The sequence below is a fragment of the Montipora foliosa genome, chromosome 10, assembly GCF_036669935.1.
Source record: "Montipora foliosa isolate CH-2021 chromosome 10, ASM3666993v2, whole genome shotgun sequence".
Lineage (NCBI taxonomy): Eukaryota > Metazoa > Cnidaria > Anthozoa > Scleractinia > Acroporidae > Montipora > Montipora foliosa.
In genome coordinates, this window is record NC_090878.1 from 15,475,187 (window position 1) to 15,492,686 (window position 17,500).

The 17,500-nt window shown below is 40.8% G+C and overlaps 2 protein-coding genes across 2 annotated transcripts in view; both read left to right on the forward strand.

The window, feature by feature from the left end:
- Positions 1-466, forward strand: part of LOC137973191 (neuronal acetylcholine receptor subunit alpha-5-like) — a 7,745-nt gene extending 7,279 nt beyond the window's left edge. Inside the window, exon 6 of the mRNA XM_068819961.1 lies at positions 1-466. This exon is cut by the window's left edge and continues 657 nt beyond it. Within this exon, the coding sequence (XP_068676062.1) occupies positions 1-62 (62 nt within the window). The 3' untranslated portion in view covers positions 63-466.
- A 5,676-nt stretch (positions 467-6,142) lies between these two features.
- On the forward strand, positions 6,143-16,693 carry LOC137973780 (acetylcholine receptor subunit alpha-like). The gene is made up of 6 exons (XM_068820665.1): positions 6,143-6,413; positions 8,894-9,039; positions 11,408-11,452; positions 12,198-12,307; positions 12,570-12,814; positions 14,679-16,693. Exons 1-6 carry the CDS (start codon positions 6,356-6,358, stop codon positions 15,392-15,394), a joined length of 1,320 nt encoding a protein of 439 aa, XP_068676766.1. The 5' UTR covers positions 6,143-6,355; the 3' UTR covers positions 15,395-16,693.
- The last annotated feature ends 807 nt before the right edge of the window (positions 16,694-17,500 follow it).

A 17,500-nucleotide genomic window follows, 5' to 3' on the forward strand; every position in this document is an offset into this window, starting at 1 on the left:
TCATTTTATTCCTGTTCACTTGCATTATTTCGTATGGCCTGTACATAGGGGTTTCCTTGTAGGTTTTGTCACTTTGTTCATCACTGACCAATGAGCAACCTCGAAGCCTTGTTGACATATCGGCGTTTTCTAGTCAAATTTTCTTAAACGGCACAACAGAAAGTTCAAACCAGGGATTCGATTGGGGTTCCAATATTAAAGGCCGCCATTTCCTTGTTCAAGGTCACCAAGATGGCCGTTGTGACGTCATATGGAAACAAAGAATAATTTGGAACTTAATTATGATGTCATAACGCAAATATGGTGGCATCCGTTGAGATATCTGTTCCCGTTGATACCATTTCCATTTTTTTCGAATAAGATTCGGAAAAGAGATTTTATTTGTTTCTGAATCGAATGCCAATTCATGTGTTGTAACAACAAATCATCATCCAAAAACGCTAAATAAAAACCCTTGAATCGTAAACCACACGGTATCCATGGTCACGGCTATATCGGATTCGAGCTAATAGTAAAACGGGCGATAAAGATAAAGATAAAACTGTTATATAAATTCGAAAGTATTTTCGTGAATGTTGTTGTTGTTTTTTTGGTTCTAAATACCACGATAAAAGATTCGCGCCAGTTTTTCGAGTGATGAGAAGCCGAAAATAATCAATCGCAACTTGAACGCATGCGTTTTTGCTACGTCACCATGGCATGGGTTACAATCATAGACAACATTCTTGGGACATATTTGCACTTAGAGCAGACAGTCGCGCGAGATTCAACTACCAATGCCCAGCTCCTCCCCCACCACACCCACAATGTTGTCAACATCCACCCGTTGTTTGTTTTAGACTCTCAACCTTGTATTGGGTGGGGAAGGAGGGGAGGGGGGGGGGGGGAGTGAGGACTGCAACGTAGTTTTAAAATATGGTACCACTGTTGGAATTGATTCTGAAATCATCGAAAATTTCGAGTTTTGCTTGTCTGTCTTAACGAATTTTGTCCACGATTGTAGTTGCAGGTAATTTATTCGAATTGCACTGTTTTGCACAAGTTGAGATTGGTCATATAAATTCTATCGGTGTTTCGACACTTTCACGAAAACAGAATGAATGAGAAAAGTGATCTTTGTACCTCGCTAGACAGTTTAAGCAGGTTATTGTCTCTTTGACACATGAAAAAATCACAGTGGTTTCAACGGGATTCGAACCCATAAATTCTGCGACGCCGATGCAATTAAGGTGCAATTACCAACCGAGCTATGATCGAGGAAAGACGGTTTGGAGAATGTCAATTTGTTGGGTTCATGTATTCCCCTAACGGACCAATCTCTATCCCATAGCTCTTCTCTTGACTGAGGGAGAGAAGAGATCTGGGGAACCCTGAAACAAAGTGTCTTCTCATTGGTTTTCTCACAATCAAAAACGTCTCTAATTGGTGCATTCATGTTCGCACGAGGAGTGAGCATGCGCCGTAAGGTTGAAATAGCCAATTTTTGGCTATAAGAGCCCTTCGGCGCCTGTTCTCTCTTGTTGAATATACTTCACTCGTTCGCTTTGCTCACTCGTGAAATATTGTACAACACAAGAATAGAAATTTAGTATCTACACTTACTCACACTCACACTCACTTGGTCGCCTCACCAGTGCAGTGGTGATGTGTAGGTTGGAGGTTAAGCATATAAACCCACCCCAAATGTCCCACACATGTGGTACACCTAAGCTATGCCAAACTAGCGAGCTAGTGAGCATGCGCACAAGCGCGGGCTATAGACGAAAGAGAGAAGTAATCTTCACACTTAGCTAGACAATTAATCAACTGTCTCTTTTTGACTCCTGAAGAAAAATTCCGGCAGGTGGCTTTAACGGGATTCGAACACACGACCTCTGCGATGCCGGTGCAATGCTCTACCAACTGAGCTCCAAAGAAACAGCGGCTTCAAAGCTATGAAGCCATGCATTTCTTTTAGAAACAATTGCTTAAATTGTCCAGCTAAGTGCGAACAACACTTCTCTCGTTTGTCTATCAGCCGCAATTCAAAGCAATTTGCGTTTTTATGCGGGTTTTGAAAGCGCTTAATAAACAAATTTGCTTTCAACAAACTAGTAAATCAATATAAATTAACCACCATGAGAGAGATTTGAGTGTTGACGCTTCCATCCCCCTTAGCCCTTCCTCGATTTACTTTGACAAAGGGCTAATGCTTTGCGTTCGCTGGGCTGACAAGTACAGGAAAAGAAAACCCGGCCATGGGTCGAAACTCATCTTGATCCAACCGCCTTACATAACCTTGGACGGCACTCTTCAAACCCGCATGACCCATGATATGTTTGCTGACCGTGACTTGAGCCCACTGTACCCCGCGCATTCCTTTACTGTAATCCCGCTGTTGCTAAGTGAGCCCGCACAACATGAACTATCACGTGAGGATTCGGTCACTAAGTAACCGCCGCGCATGCTCAACACAGTGAATTTTGAGTCAGCCCAGCGAACGCAAAAGAAAAGAGAACTCTGCTGGCAGGGATATGCTGCAAACTTCAGCTCACAAATCATTACGGTGGTTAATTTTCTGTTTTATTAATTCGTTTGATAAAAGCATTTTTTTCGTGTCTCACTCCTCAACGACGCAGCACCAAACTAATCCAATCAATGGACAAATATCTGAGATTTGATTTTAGAGACTCTCCCCTCACTATTCGTCTCGCTATCTGACTGGTTACAGAGTTCTATAATTCGTTGACCAATACTGCATGATCTATCATATCAGTCCCGGCTTTCTGTAGATCAAACATGTGGGAAAATATTACCGGTGCCAGGGATGCGAGCACTTCCCGCCACTCCCATCGCACAAACATACATTTTCACTTGGCATCAGCGGTTCTTGTTTCAGTCGTATCCGACATGAGGAGCTTAAGCCTACTCAGGAATTCTCGGCTGGACGTCTCCTGACGGTGTAGAAATCCATCAGCAAAGGCTAAAAACATAACACAAAAGGTGTTTCGTATTCAGAAAAGTGTTAAAGCATTCAGGATCGATCAGATTGTACTGTGAACTTACGTTAAGCAGAAAAAAGTAGTTAACTTTTTATTGAATGACCATATTTAGGGGCGAGATGAATTTTGTGGGCAACACAAATCTATTTCAGTTCGTTTGCGCGTATCGACAGTGGCGGTTAGTGCTGGGACACGGAACCATTTTTCGTTCTATAGGATTTATGGATTAACTCTCTCACCCAGGGAAAAATGGTACAGGTCGCCGTCGTCTCTCGCCGACCAGCACTACTTCGATGCTCCTCGCCGCTGGTGAGCGAGAAGACCTCTGGCATCCAGGGTAAAATGTTAGCCAATTTGTCGAAGGAAAGTTTTTTCAGCTCTTTCGAAGAGAGATTTGTCGCCTTCAAGTCGGTAATTTTTTTCGGGAAAATGGTGATCACATTCCGAAATTCGGCGGGTCTAATCTGCAGATCGCAGGTCGCAGGTCGCAGGTGACAGGTTGCAGTCATTGTTTCACCAATACAAGTATCCTAAACATTCTTAAAAGCTAACCTGAGGCCTAAAAACGTTTGTTTAGGCCTAATTAGGCCCAAGGTTAGCTTTTAAGAATGTTTAGGATACTTTCTGTATTGGCGAAACAATGACCTTCAACCTGTGACCTGCGACCTGCAGATTAGACTCGCCGTCCGAAATCCTGGTAAAAACGTGGACGAAGCTTACGGAATAACTTTGGTTGGCCTCTGTGGGGAGCAGTCTTCGTCTGAATGTCATGGATTTCTGTATTCATGTTTTCAAACGAGTTATGGAGTCAGTAAACAATGTTGACGTCGGGGAATTCGGTGCTGGAAGCCTTCCCGGTATACAGGCTCACCCTCAAACGTTGAGGTAAAATAATTGCTGTTAGGTTCAATTTCATGATGTCAGGATATCATAATAGCAGGAAATTGATAAGTCTGTGATTAATATTGAATGTGCCTCCCTGTAACATGCTGGGAAATCAATTAGCCCGGAATGAAATTTTACACAGCTACAATTGGGCATTCTAAATTTCCCACTTCCTCAGTTACCGAGTTCCATAAGTATAAAACTTAAAAATGGTTTTCTTTAAAATCAGAAAAGAACCAATTCACCGTTGCTGTTGAGAAAAGTGTATGCCAGGCAAAACAAGTTGCAACTCTATAGCCTGAAAGTTAACTGACAAAATAATTTGCCTGTGTTTAAATTAACAAAGACACCAATACATCACTAACGTTTCATGTTTAACCGGAGTATTATGTTCGAAGGTGTAATAGCTGTTGAGTTTTATTCCTCAGTTATCGAGTTCCATGAGTATAAAACTTAAAAATGGATTGCTTTAAAATCAGAAAAGAACAAATTCACCGTTGCTGTTGAGAAAAGTGTATGCCAGGCAAAACAAGTTGCATCTCGGCAGCCTGAAAGTTAAGATATAATTTGCCCGTGTTTAAATTAACAAATACACCAATACATCACTAACGCGTTTCATGTTTAACCGGAGAATTAGGGAAGCAGATGTTCGAAGGTGTAATAGCTGTCGAGTTTTATTCCTCAGTTATCGAGTTCCATACATGAGTATAAAACTTAAAAATGGATTGCTTTAAAATCAGAAAAGAACCAATTCACCGTTGCTGTTGAGAAAAGTGTATGCCAGGCAAAACAAGTTGCATCTCGGTAGCCTGAAAGTTAACTGACAAAATAATTTGCCTGTGTTTAAATTAACAAATATACCAATACATCACTAACGCGTTTAATTTCATGCTTAACCGGAGAATTAGGGAAGCAGATGTTCGAAGGTGTAATAGCTGTTGAGTTTTATTCCTCAGTTATCGAGTTCCATAAGTATAAAACTTAAAAATGGATTGCTTTAAAATCAGAAAAGAACCAATTCACCGTTGCCGTTGAGAAAAGTGTATGCCGGGCAAAACAAGTTGCATCTCGGTAGCCTGAAAGTTAAGATATAATTTGCCTGTGTTTAAATTAATTTGAAATAAAGAGAATAAAGAAATAATTTTCCATTTTTTAATTGCATGATGCTGGCCATTGTAAACCGTGTTTTAGAAAATATTTCCGATTGATTTACTGTGCCTCTGGACTATTTTGACACGTCACTCAAAATTAATTTAAAGTAGTTTGAGTTATTTGTCGTCATTAAAACTTTATGACGAAGTCGGCCCAACAAATGTGTCGAGATTAACACCTCTCTCTCTCTTTGTCTCTCGCTCTGCCTTTTTAGCGTAAGTCTTGTTACAACTCCCACTGAGATTTTGGTAATTTTTTTTTACCTAAACAGCGGGGACCCACATTCCTGACCCAAGTTAAGCTTCTCATGATTCACTCGAAACAAAAACTACCCAGAAGCACTTGAGGTTTTCCCTATATCATGATACTATAAACTGGTGCCCGAATGTTGCTAGTAACGCAACAACGTTAAATATTCTCTAACGGGAAGCGTAGTAGATACATTTTTTTATATATTGGCAGGTATCGAGGCCGGGTAGAATTTGAGTGTCTGTTTTCTACCAAACTTAAGAAGGCATTAAGAATCGGACGTTGGATGTTCTAGTGAGAAGCCTGAGCTTTAGTTTACTGCATATTTGCAGGTGTTAATTCGAAGAAGAACAGTGGCACGTTTTCAAGCTTGATTTCTCTACGTCACTGTGGTCAGGACTGAGTGCACGATATCACGGAAATTTCATTTTTTTTCTGCCGGCAAACTGGCGCTCAAGCCTTGAAATGCCTGAAATCACGTAGCATGCAGTGCAATGTCCACGAAATTTCCCTCAGCATGACCTAAATCATAAATTCCGTGTGAATCAAGATTTTTTGAAATGGAACTTAAGGAATCAAGTTTGCCTTGGCAACGAAGTCAATAACGTTTCACGTACTTAGCAATGTTCTGCTCGGATTCTTTTATTTCCCATCAATCACTTAAGCAGTCAGTTAGCCGATATATTCGATCAATTACTTTCTCACAACTCGTGGCACCACAGTAACGCATTTTTGTGTTTTGTTAAGGTGTTTCAAGTGATTCCGTGCTTTAATTTATTTTTTCGAGGAATTCACCGGTCTCGCCGGTTAGCTTTTTTGTTTTCATATGGTGTTGTGCCCTTTACGTGAACAAAATTTCGGCCCACGTAACCAATATCGCTGTTGTGAAACGAAGGGTGGGCTCTGTGAACAACTTGACGTCAATTTGATTGTAAAAACAGAAGAAATAATTTGCACAATAATTATATCTCTTGGGTAAACATCAATGCAAACTTTAATTTGTCATTAAAAGGCAACTTTCAGTCTGCGTATGATCGATCGAGAGCACAGTCTTCAAAGTGCATGCAAGGAATCTTCTCTTTCACAAGATGTACATTGTCGCTGCTATCTTTCTGTATATACAAGGTTTAACAATATACAATCAAGGTAAGAAATGTAATACGTGAGTAAGACAGAGTATCGTTTCTCGAATGCGCTCTTATTATAAAGCTGCAGTTAAGTTATACATCTGACCGATTATGGTTTCTAAAAACGGTACTGAGCCCGTGATTTGGGGCTGATAAATGAAGGGGCGAATTTTAATAATGACTAGTTCTGCCGAAGAAACTGAGTTGTTTAATTTTGCTTTACGACGACTCTGTCTCGCGTAGCAACCCTTAATTAAAGCTATGTAAACCGTTCCAGTGCAAGTGTTTTGAGCTCTCAGTATGCCACAAACTGTTTACTCATTTCGGGAGAATTTAAGTTTAAAAACGCGCTAAAAACTTTATCATTGTAAATGTAATCTCAAAAATGGTCTTTGTCAGTTGACGAATTGTATTTACCAGTACGCCTCAAATGAAACACCCCATGCCCGAATAGAAACAATCGTTAAATCCGATCGGATTGAATGGTGCAACCGCGCTTCCAAAGATATTATACTTAGCCGAAATTCACCCTAGCTGCAAATGTCTTAGATAACGTGGGCTTATTTTTTGATATAAGTGCACAATAATCAGTCGAATAATATATTTATTGTAATATGACAGAGAAAAACATATTTCTTGCTTTCAGGAAACAAATAAAAACGGCTGACTTTTAAAAGTTTTCCTCAAAGGTCAAACGTTTTTATACTAGACGAGAGTGAATATCTTGACGTACCTTACGTTGTATTTAGCCATCATGAAAAGCGGAAAACGCTGCCAAGCCAGCATGTCTTTCTTTCGATATCACGCTGTTTATAATTTGTTATTTCAAACGGTACAAATTAATAAATATTCAACATTTTTCTTAAATTAAAAGAAAAACGCAAAGATTTATCTGAAAGCCTTTTCAGAGCTTCAAGTTAGTAACATGGGCTATGCTGCCGCCGGGGAATCAGTTGTATATTTAACAATATTTATTCTACAAGGGCGCGCGGGATCATTTTACATCCACAAGCCCGAGTAGACTAATTGTTTTATTAAAAAATTCAGAATCAACAACTCTCCCATGTTGATTTTATATGGCACAAAATGGCAAAAATGTTTTCAGCTCGCTTCAATTATTGCTGAAGCGTTCCTTGACCATATTAGGTACAGCAGGTATATGAACAGATAGCCTGTGTCCGGCGAGCCAATGAAAATGCTGGAAATCTGATATCCGTAGTTCATTTCTTTAATAACAGTAATAATATTTAAAAATTATAAAAACGTTCACTGGCTATATACAGTTAAAACTTTCGAGCTTTCGCCTGTCAGGCTACAGCCTTCAATGGAAATGAATGGAAAAAATGACAACTACACTTTATACAAAAATAGGTGAGACTATAAAAAGAATATAAAAACGGGAAAAGATATGTGTCAAAAAAACTAATTGTGAACGTTTTTATAATTTTTAATATGTTTTACCCTTGCTACGGTTCCTCTATTTTTAAAGTAATAATATTACTGAAGGGTAAAAAAAATTACTGGTATGCCCAATAGTTCTACTCTGACCGCACCAGGGAGTCGTTGTCGATCGTTTTTCAGGGGTCTGTGTCTGTTTATCGAAAGTCCCGAGAACTTTTAGAGCCCGAGAAGCCAGTTGTCAAACTGCAATCTGCTTAGTTTGAAAAGCTGATCCTTTAACATGTTTTTAATGTAAGAAAAACTAAGAGGATTGCGAAGTTTAGTGGCTTAGAACCTCGGCGTTTCGAAGATATAAAGGGAATTGTGGCACCCGAAATAGGCCCGAAAATTTTCGGGACTTTTGAGAAACAGGCCACAGGCCCGCGACAGTACGCTTTATTCCATTGCAAAATTAAAGTCCGTGCAAATGGCTTCTACATTTGCTGCAACTTCCGGTCGATTTTGTTGAACGATGTTGAAAGATGTTGACTGCTGGGGTACGCAACACATCGATTCAACTTCGATTCAAGGTTCCAAAGCGGTTGAAAGGGGGGAGGGTGGGGAGGGCAAACGGTTTTAACATCGCTCTTCAACAAAATCGAACCGATGTTGAAGTAAGTGTTGAGGCCCGTTTTCCCGGACTCGATCTCTGTTCCATCTTTAACCACACGCCCTAACCCTGGTAAACTCACGGCTTATATCCTACAGCACTCTGGGCCCGGTTCCTCGAAAGCCGATTAACGCTAATCTAAGATTAAAAATTAACCAAGCAGTTTATTTCTCTTCTCCCAAATGCTGTTCAACGCAGATTTTTGGCAGAACTTTACATGAGAGGACGTCAATCATGAAAAACAAAAAGAAGCAAAAGAAACTTTCACCAAAAAGTTGAAAACGTGAAACAAAAGTTTACGCTAATCCTGGATTAAGTTAATCGGCTTTCGAGGAACCGGGCCCTGGTCTTTTGGAGTAATGCTGTACATGATGACGGAAATGACATTTCCTCTTTAACCTAGCATTGGTCTTCATCGTTATATTTATTGCCGGTTTTCTGTGTTTCAGGTGTTTTAGGGAACTCAAAGAGATCCTTTGAACATCAGATCAGAGCTTCGCTGTTGGTGGATCATGACAAGACAGTTTTACCAATTTTACGCAATGGTTCCTTAGACGTTTCATTTGGCATGAAAATAAGCAGATTAGTGAAAGTTGTGAGTACATTTTAATTCTTCTAGAACTATAATCTGAAGCAAGCAATTTGATCTTTTCAGTCTTGACCAGGAAGCCAAGAAAAATTCCAAGTTTAACGGTAAAGTGAACCCATGACCGAGTAGCCTGCTTAAGTAAGGGAAAGTCTGCTACGAGCCTAGAAGGCCCATCAGGCCAGCGGTTATCTCCGGTTACTGTAGCATGAAGCGACTAGGAGTATTTCAACTCACCCCTGGATGGGATGCTAGTCCATCGCAGGGTTACCCCTAGCATTAAACCCGCCGGTACCCATTTATACACCTGGGTGGAGAGAGGCACCGTGAGAGCAAAGTATCTTGCCCAAGAACAACACAACACAATGTCCCCGACCAGTATTCAATTTCCCAAGAAGTCGCCAATAGAGTGTTTTTACGTGACGTCACGGCGGAACTGACAAAGTTTCTGATCACGTCAGTGAAATACTCTACAGGACCCGAACCCAGTCTACTCGATCCGGAGTCGAGTGCACTAACCACGTAGTAGCCCGCAGACGTAATTACCGCGGCAAATGACGCCCGGAAATACGTATGCGTTTGCAGGCTAATGACCGAGCGATTGCTCCGATTGGCCAGGAAACCATATGGGAACAAGTTAATTGTGAGCCGTGAGCTCCTATTACACTCCAGTCTGCAGAGGACGGTTGCTTGAAACCTCTTTAGCGCTAGCCATGCTTCGAACAACCCGGGTCTTGTCTTCATGGCTATAGCAATACTCACAGTTACGTCAACTATTGTCATTAAGCTAATGTGTCAACCATAGATTGATTTGCTGTCGAAACAAAGGTTCTTTTGCTCTGTGGTTGAATTGTTTATAAACAGTGGGGTCTCCCATTCCTCCCATTGGTGTGTTTCCTTTTAAATTTTAGTTCACGGTTTTCTAGTCATGTCCGGCGAATAACCTGAATTTCGAGTAATTTGTTCGAAAGAAAATGAAAATGTCCACAAATATCAGACGCATGGGAAGTATGCATGAATGAATGCATGCATGCATGCATCAAGTGTATTTAATTTGAAGCGTGCTGCACAAGTTGAACGTGCAGATCAAGCTAAACTACTGTTTTGGCTTCCTAGGCCCCGTCCACACGTATCCGAATATTTCTAAATCCGCAACTTTTTCTTTCCGGATACGCCTTCCGTCCTCACGTATCCGGCGAATTCGCTGGCGAATCTGGAACATTTTGAATACGCTCTCCAGAGTGGACATTTTTTTATCCGATATGAATCCGAAACCGTGTGGACGCCAAATCCAGATATTATTTTTATCTCGATGACTTAACATTTGTTAACAAGATCGAGCCCAACTCCTTACCGTGAAATCAATTCTCAAGATGGCTGCTGAAGGCTTCATGGCGCAAGCTATGATACCTCTGTTTCCTTGAGAAGTCCTGAGCACTAGAGTGCATCCGGATATACGTTTATATGTGTGGACGGGCAAATAGGCCATTTCCGAGTTCATGGCTGCCTCCTTTTCAAAGAGAGTCTAAGTGCGAAGTTTTTCTTATGAAAATTACTTTTCATTCATATGTAAAGTAGCACTAATTACCATCACAAAAACTTCGCACTTAGACTCGCTTTGAAGAGGAGGCAGCCATGAACTCGGAAATGGCCTATTCCATTTTTAATACGCTACGTGTGGATGGAAATATTTTTTAATCCGGAAAGAAAAAGTTCCGGATTCAAAAATACGTGTGGACGCGACCTTAAACCTGATTCTCGCGAAAGACGCAAGCACAATGATTACTCAAATCAGTCTTGTGTTTCTTTGGCTTACATATCCTTGCGCGAGACCAAGTTGGAATGATGAATTCATGCGATTCTGGAGTCTGGCAAACATGAACTTGTATTCCGGAATGGCTTTCTGTGGCTGTTGTTGGATAAGCTCCCTAATAAAACAATATCTTAAGGTTATTTACCTTACGGTAAGAATGGTGAATACATGAAAATGGCACAACAACCTCCTTAGCTTTTAAATTAAAAACATCCAGTGCTGTCGCGTCACGTTTCGCAGTATGCATTCACAACAGATGGAAGAAGAAAAAGCCAAACAAAACCATTGCAAAGTTTTGGCCAAACGCAATACCCGCAGATAAAAAAATGATAAACCAATCATAACGGTGAAAGCAACTCTTTGCGGCTTGCGCAGACGCAGAGCGCCGGAAAACGCCTTTGCCTCTGATTGATTGTCTGAGAGGGTGGGTGACATTGCTAAGCCAATCACTGAGCCTCGAATTTTGCAGTTCAGGCAATGGCGAAATTCAACACTGTCTAAATATTCAATTGAAAGGTGCTCAACAGGAAACGAAGCTAAACAAAATAACCGTTGTTTCAACAGGATAATAAAGAACAAACCGTTGTTTTGGATACCTGGGTGATTCAGGTGAGCTTAAGTTACGATTTATCTTTTTTATTGTGACACTTAATGTGTTGTTGTTTTTTCACCTGTATAAAATGCGTCTTCAGGAATTTGTAGAAAGCACAAATACGTTAGAAATGTCACATTTGAGCATCAGAGAACCTTTTTGCTCGTTTCCCCAAACCGCAATTGTTTCGGTCAGCATGTACAGCGCTGACGAAAGCGCTCGCGCATGCGCGATTAGAGCATAAATTTGAAGCCGAACGAACGTTGTTATCAAGTAGGTCTGGTTCGAGGATGAGCGCCATTGGTCATCGTCAACAGATGTGGAAATGATATCAACTTTCATTTTGTGACTCAAAAATAAAATCTCAAACGGTTCAGTCTTAATCATGACGCTTTTGATACTTAATGCTTCTATACAAACAGCTGAAAAGAAATTAATTAAAGGGTTTGAGTGCGACAACTTGAAAGTATTCAATTTCCCAAGAAGTCGCCAATAGAGTGTTTTTACGTGACGTCACGGCGGAACTGACAAAGTTTCTGATCACGTCAGTGAAATACTCTACAGGCCCAGATCTGTACAAGGCTCACCTATACTTGAATGGTATTACTATGCATTACAAAGTTCAGTTTCAACTTAGGTAATTTATCCCAACAGGCCAACCTCGACTTCTTGGAAAGGTAAACGCATCTGAAAATTAATATAGTTTTACCATTAACATTTGTAATTAGTATAAATAATAAGTGGTTCTTTCTGGCGTTCTAGCTATGGAAGAACGAATTTCTTCAATGGAAAGCTCAGGATTTCGGAGGAATGACTCGAGTGCGGTTTCTTCCGGAAGAGGTCTGGGTTCCAGACATATCTCTTTTCAACAAGTGAGTGCTTGAAAACTGCTTTTTGTGATTTTTCTTCGATACTGTTATTAGACGAATAGCATTGTTTTGTTGGCCAGCTAGAATTATACCGCCCTGGCAGGTTTCTGATCCAATCCACAGTCAAAAATGGAGAAAACTTTTGAACAAGACAGCCTTGGAAGAGGCCCATCATCCTATCTTGTTTTGAGTGAATACAATTTCTTACAGCTCTCGGATAAACATGCAGCCAGTCTCTAACACTAAAGTTTTGTTTGTGTTTCAGTGGTGACGAGGGCGTCACTCTGGCGGGTGGAAGAACTAAATTTGTCACTGAAGTGTCGGTCGACCACGAGGGGAATTGTGTGTGGAGTGGACCAGCTACTTTTAAAGCAAATTGTGATTTGGTGATTAATGAATGGCCTTTGGATTCTCAGTCTTGTGAACTTGGTTTTGGATCATTTTCTTACGGAATCGACAAAATGAAAATCAAATTGTTTAAGGATACAAAGGGAGGGGGAGAGTTCACTAGTAAGTATATGAATTTCTCGTTAATTTTGTGAATGTTGTCGAACAATAGTCTTTTTGATTGGGAGATTTTGATTTAGTGAAATGACAGAGAAAGTATCCACTAGCTGTCAGTTGAAGTTAACCCTTTGCTTACTATCTGGCAAAAAACGTCCAGCTTTATCCACGGTCCCATCTACCCCTTGTGACGTCATCACTTTTAACGGTTAGGAACAGCTTTGTCCACTAACTTGTGCAGGGAGAAGAGATCTTTCAAACTATACCAGAATGAGCACAATTCAGTCAAGGAAACTGGAGAAACGGCCAAAAAAACCATGTAACACTGACCTGAAAATCTCCATGAAAAGCTTGCTCCATTACCCACCTACCTTTCTGAGCACCTAATTCTAAGATGATGAAAGGTTTCTCAGAAACTCTTCCCACCAAAATAAAGCCTACCAAATGCCCAGCAAGTTCAAAAAAATGAGGCAAAGAAAGCGAAAAGAGAGGGAAGGAGAGAAATTTTGTTTTCTGCGCATGCCCGAACTTTGCAAGCACTTATTTTGCACCTGGCTGAAAAGGCCGCGGAGTGTACAACCTGGAAACGGATTTGTGGGGAGATTTAGCTATTAAACAGCACGACAGTGACCAAAAAACCCCTCAACTAGCTTCAAAACGTGTTTTTCGGCCAAATCTCTAGTAGCCAAAGGGTTAATCAGTCAATCACTCTCTCAGTTGATTCTCCGGTAATTCAAGTAATTTTAGTCAGTCATTACGTGCGCCGGTTGGTCTGTTGGTTGGTCTGCCGGTCTGTCAATAGTTCAGTAAGTCACTTTCCCTGCAGGCAGAGGTCACTTTTCTTTTGCTTTTGCGTTCACTTTGCTGACGAGTACAGTAAAAAGCGACCTCTGCCATAGGTTGAAACTCACTGTGTTAAGCATGCGCGGTGGTTACTTAGCGACCGAATCCTCACGTGATGCTTCATGTTTGTGTGGGCTCACTTAACAACAGCGGAATTACTGTAAAAGAATGCGCTGGACACACAGCGGGCTCAAGTCACAGTCAGCAAACATACCGTGGGGCATGCGGTTTGAAGAGTGCCCTCCAAGGTCGTGGACGGTGGTTGGATCAAAGCGAGTCTCGACCCATAGCAGAGGTCTTTTTTCCCGTTCAACGCAAGAAGAAAAGAGACCTCTTGCCAACAGGGAGTAAGTCAACTGGTCAGTCAGTCAGTGCAATATGAATCCTTTACAAGAGACCGCTAGAATGTGAAAACGTTTTAATCGTACACGTATTAAAACTTGAAAATGGCGGCAAAAAGCAAAGAATATCTTAACGTGCAAGGCATCATGGGCCAACACAAACCGGAAGTACAATGAATCCAATGAATCCTTGTTTACAATCATAACAGTCAGTCCGTAAGTAGGTCAGGCTCCCATTCGGTCAGACAAATGCCAGTCAATCAGTCAGTCGGCATAACACTCTTTCGCCAAGAACCCATGACCCGGAGCCTGCAACTCTACTGTGTTCGTGTAACGGGGTTTTCACAGACCGATTTATTGTTAGATTGAATTTCCCGCGAATGAGACTCCCACAGGAGCCCGATGACCAATGACAAGAAATTAAGCTGACGTCATAGGGTCACCGAACCGGAACTGCCCTTGTTTTTTGACCTAATTCGCGGGAAGGGCTAGTCTAAAAATAAACCTACTTGTGAAAACGCCGTTTCACAGACGCTGTATGGAAGATGGGCTCCTGCTTTCGCCCATTCTCTCAGTTACATGTGAAGTTAAAGTCCATGATCTTAGGGCAAATAAAAAGCCCGGCAATCTCGGCTGAGTTGATTTCCTAACAATTGCTCTGATTACTCTGATCTTTCTTCCTTTAGATCGTTTTGTTTCAAGTGGTGACTGGGATATAAATCAGATTGACTCTAAAATCGACCTTACGGACCACGGTGACTGCTGTCCATTCGAATTCAGCGAAGTTGTTTACACTCTTTATATGACGAGAAAGCCTCTGTATCACTTGTTCTACCTTACATTACCGAGTTGCTTACTCATGATACTTGCACTAACAAGCTTTTTTATACCCGTGGAGAGTGGAGAAAGGGTAGGATTTGTCACTACCATCCTACTTGCGATGATCGTGTTTTTGCTCCTGATCCCGTCGTTTCTTCCGGAAACTTCCGACGGAGTTCCGATGCTTGGAATCGGCTTGCAAGCCACAATGATCATCATATCTTTGGTGCTGTTTGCTAATATTTTTGTGCTGAAGGTGTTCTTTATGGAGGGAACTCCCCCTGAATCGGTGCAAAATCTTTTCACCTTTTGCCGCTGTAAGAAAGGGAAAGCTGTTCAGCGGATTCACACCAGTAACGCAGATGTTCAACCCACCCCCCCGGTCATCAAATCGCGCGCGTCCATGAACGCAATTGAACTATCCGAACAAACAGCGCAAAGAAAAAACACGCCTTCTGGCTGGGAGGAAAAAGGGGAAGAAATAACATGGCAGAAAGTGTCAGTCAAGTTAGATCACATTTTTTTCGTGATCTTCTTTCTGGTGTCAGTCCTTACTTATATCATAACTTATTTGCGCCTTTAATCACAGAAATGCTTACTAGTCTCGAACGATTCCAGAAATAACTCAAGAACTATAATTTAAGAAAAAAACATGGTTGGTAAGAATCACTTCTTCGTGTTCTCACGGTTTGAAAACAAGCATGCGATCGAGTATCCCACGAGGTAAAACTCAAATCTGGAAAGATTTCATCGCTTCTACGTCTATTTTATTTAATTGCGAGAATACGAAAATGAATCAACCTCTATCCCTAAACAGGGAAATCAAAGCTCCCTGTTCCAAAAATTAAAATATGAAAAGAAGGAGTTGCTTAGTGTTTTTTTTTTTACTCGAAGAAAATTTAATGCGTCTTTACCCTGCCGTATGTATCCGCCGTCCTCAGTGGTGTAAAATTCAACCATGGGGAAAAATAAGTCATCTTTTAATCTTGGGTTGTGTATGAGATCGCGAGGACGAGCTTACGGCTGGGTACTTTTTATATTCGCAGACGATCATTGGTTTCTTTTTCAAGGACAAATGACAAAAATTTTCTTACTTACTTACTTACTTACTTACAGTAATATTTCGTGGAAATTTTTGTTCTTTAGACATCTCGCCTTTAAAACGGAATAACACGCAAACAGCGGTGACAAACATGAATAATCTCATTCGAATGTGTCAACATTCATCATCAGAAGTAACCGTTGAGGGGAAAACCGATATTTAAATTAGAAAAACGTATGGAAACTGGAAACTAGTTAGAGTGGTTTTCAATTGAGTGTCGAAAGAAATAGGAGAATTACCTTGGTTTTGCATTACTTCACTCATTACTGCAGTTGTTGCAATTTGTCATTTACGTGATGTCAAAGTCGTGTGTGCTTGGGCCCACTTCACAAGTGAAAACCAGTCTTAATTAATAGAGAAAACGCAGGGGCACCCAATGAATCTGTTGCTCACTTTATCTGTTCCCCAGAGGAATCTTGCTGGCTGGCAAAAATACAGGTGTTTCGATGAGCTGGCTTAAAAATTTATTATTGATAGAGGTTTTGGCTGGGAATTACTGACTTTTTCTAGCATTTTAACCCGAGATGACTGGAGAAACTCTGAAGACCTATCTCAGCTGGCTGGGAAATTTCTTGTGTGTCTTGCTGGGAAAAAGGAACAGATAATGTTTTCCCACGGCAACACTGAAAAACACCTAAAAATGCCTTAATAACATTTATTTTCATTAACTGGGGTATAATAATACAATTTACAACAAATTGGTCGTTGGGTGCCCCTGAAAACAAGTAGCAGAGAGAATTATTATAACTGATTTCACATGTAATAAAGCAATTAACAGTGCCCCTTTGTCGACTTCTTCCTCGATCCGCGATGGAGTTTTGACGTCTGTGAATAATCTCTTCTTTTCATTTGTAAAGGACAGCTTGTTCAAGAAGCTCTTTAAAGCTCGGGTAACCCATCAATCTTAGGTTACCCCGGCACTAACAACGATTTTGCAGGTTGCACTGTGTCAGCACGAACAGTAGCATCGGATATCAACAATATGAATACTTACATAAAGTGCAAAGCTGATGGAACGGTAATTGATGGTTTGCCTCTGACGTCAAGGCGGCCATGATGGGAACTAAACTGTATTATTATGCAAATTATGCGAAAATAAATTGCTATTGTATTCCCTTCTAACACGACCGCCATTTCACGTGGGTGCAAACCAATAATAGGCCGAGTTCGATGATCAATATCAATTCTCAAGGGAGATTTCTAAACAAAACAATATGGGAATGGGAATGGGGAATGGGGAACGGGGAACGGGGAATCTTTAAAACGGGGAATCTTTAAAAGCAGGAATCTTTAAAATGGGGAATCTTTAAAACCGGGAATCTTTAAAATGGGGAATCTTTAAAACCGGGAATCTTTAAAACGGGGAATCTTTAAAAGCGGGAATCTTTAAAATGGGGAATCTTTAAAACCGGGAATCTTTAAAACGTCCAGAAATACAGTGGACTTGACTTTCCTTAAACTTGATTATTGAGTGAATATTAATTGGTTCCCATTTTTTATTCACCTTGATGCCCCAGACGCAAGGCCCATGGTCAAGGCCATCCATCCTCTTTCATCTGAACTTAAAATTTTTAAATTGCATATTGA

Coding starts and splice junctions, on each gene's coding strand:
- LOC137973780 (XM_068820665.1), top strand. CDS start 6,356: ATGTACATTGTCGCTGCTATCTTTCTGTATATACAAGGTTTAACAATA. Junction 6,414..8,893: donor TTTAACAATATACAATCAAG/GTAAGAAATGTA, acceptor TCTGTGTTTCAG/GTGTTTTAGGGAACTCAAAG. Junction 9,040..11,407: donor TAAGCAGATTAGTGAAAGTT/GTGAGTACATTT, acceptor TTGTTTCAACAG/GATAATAAAGAACAAACCGT.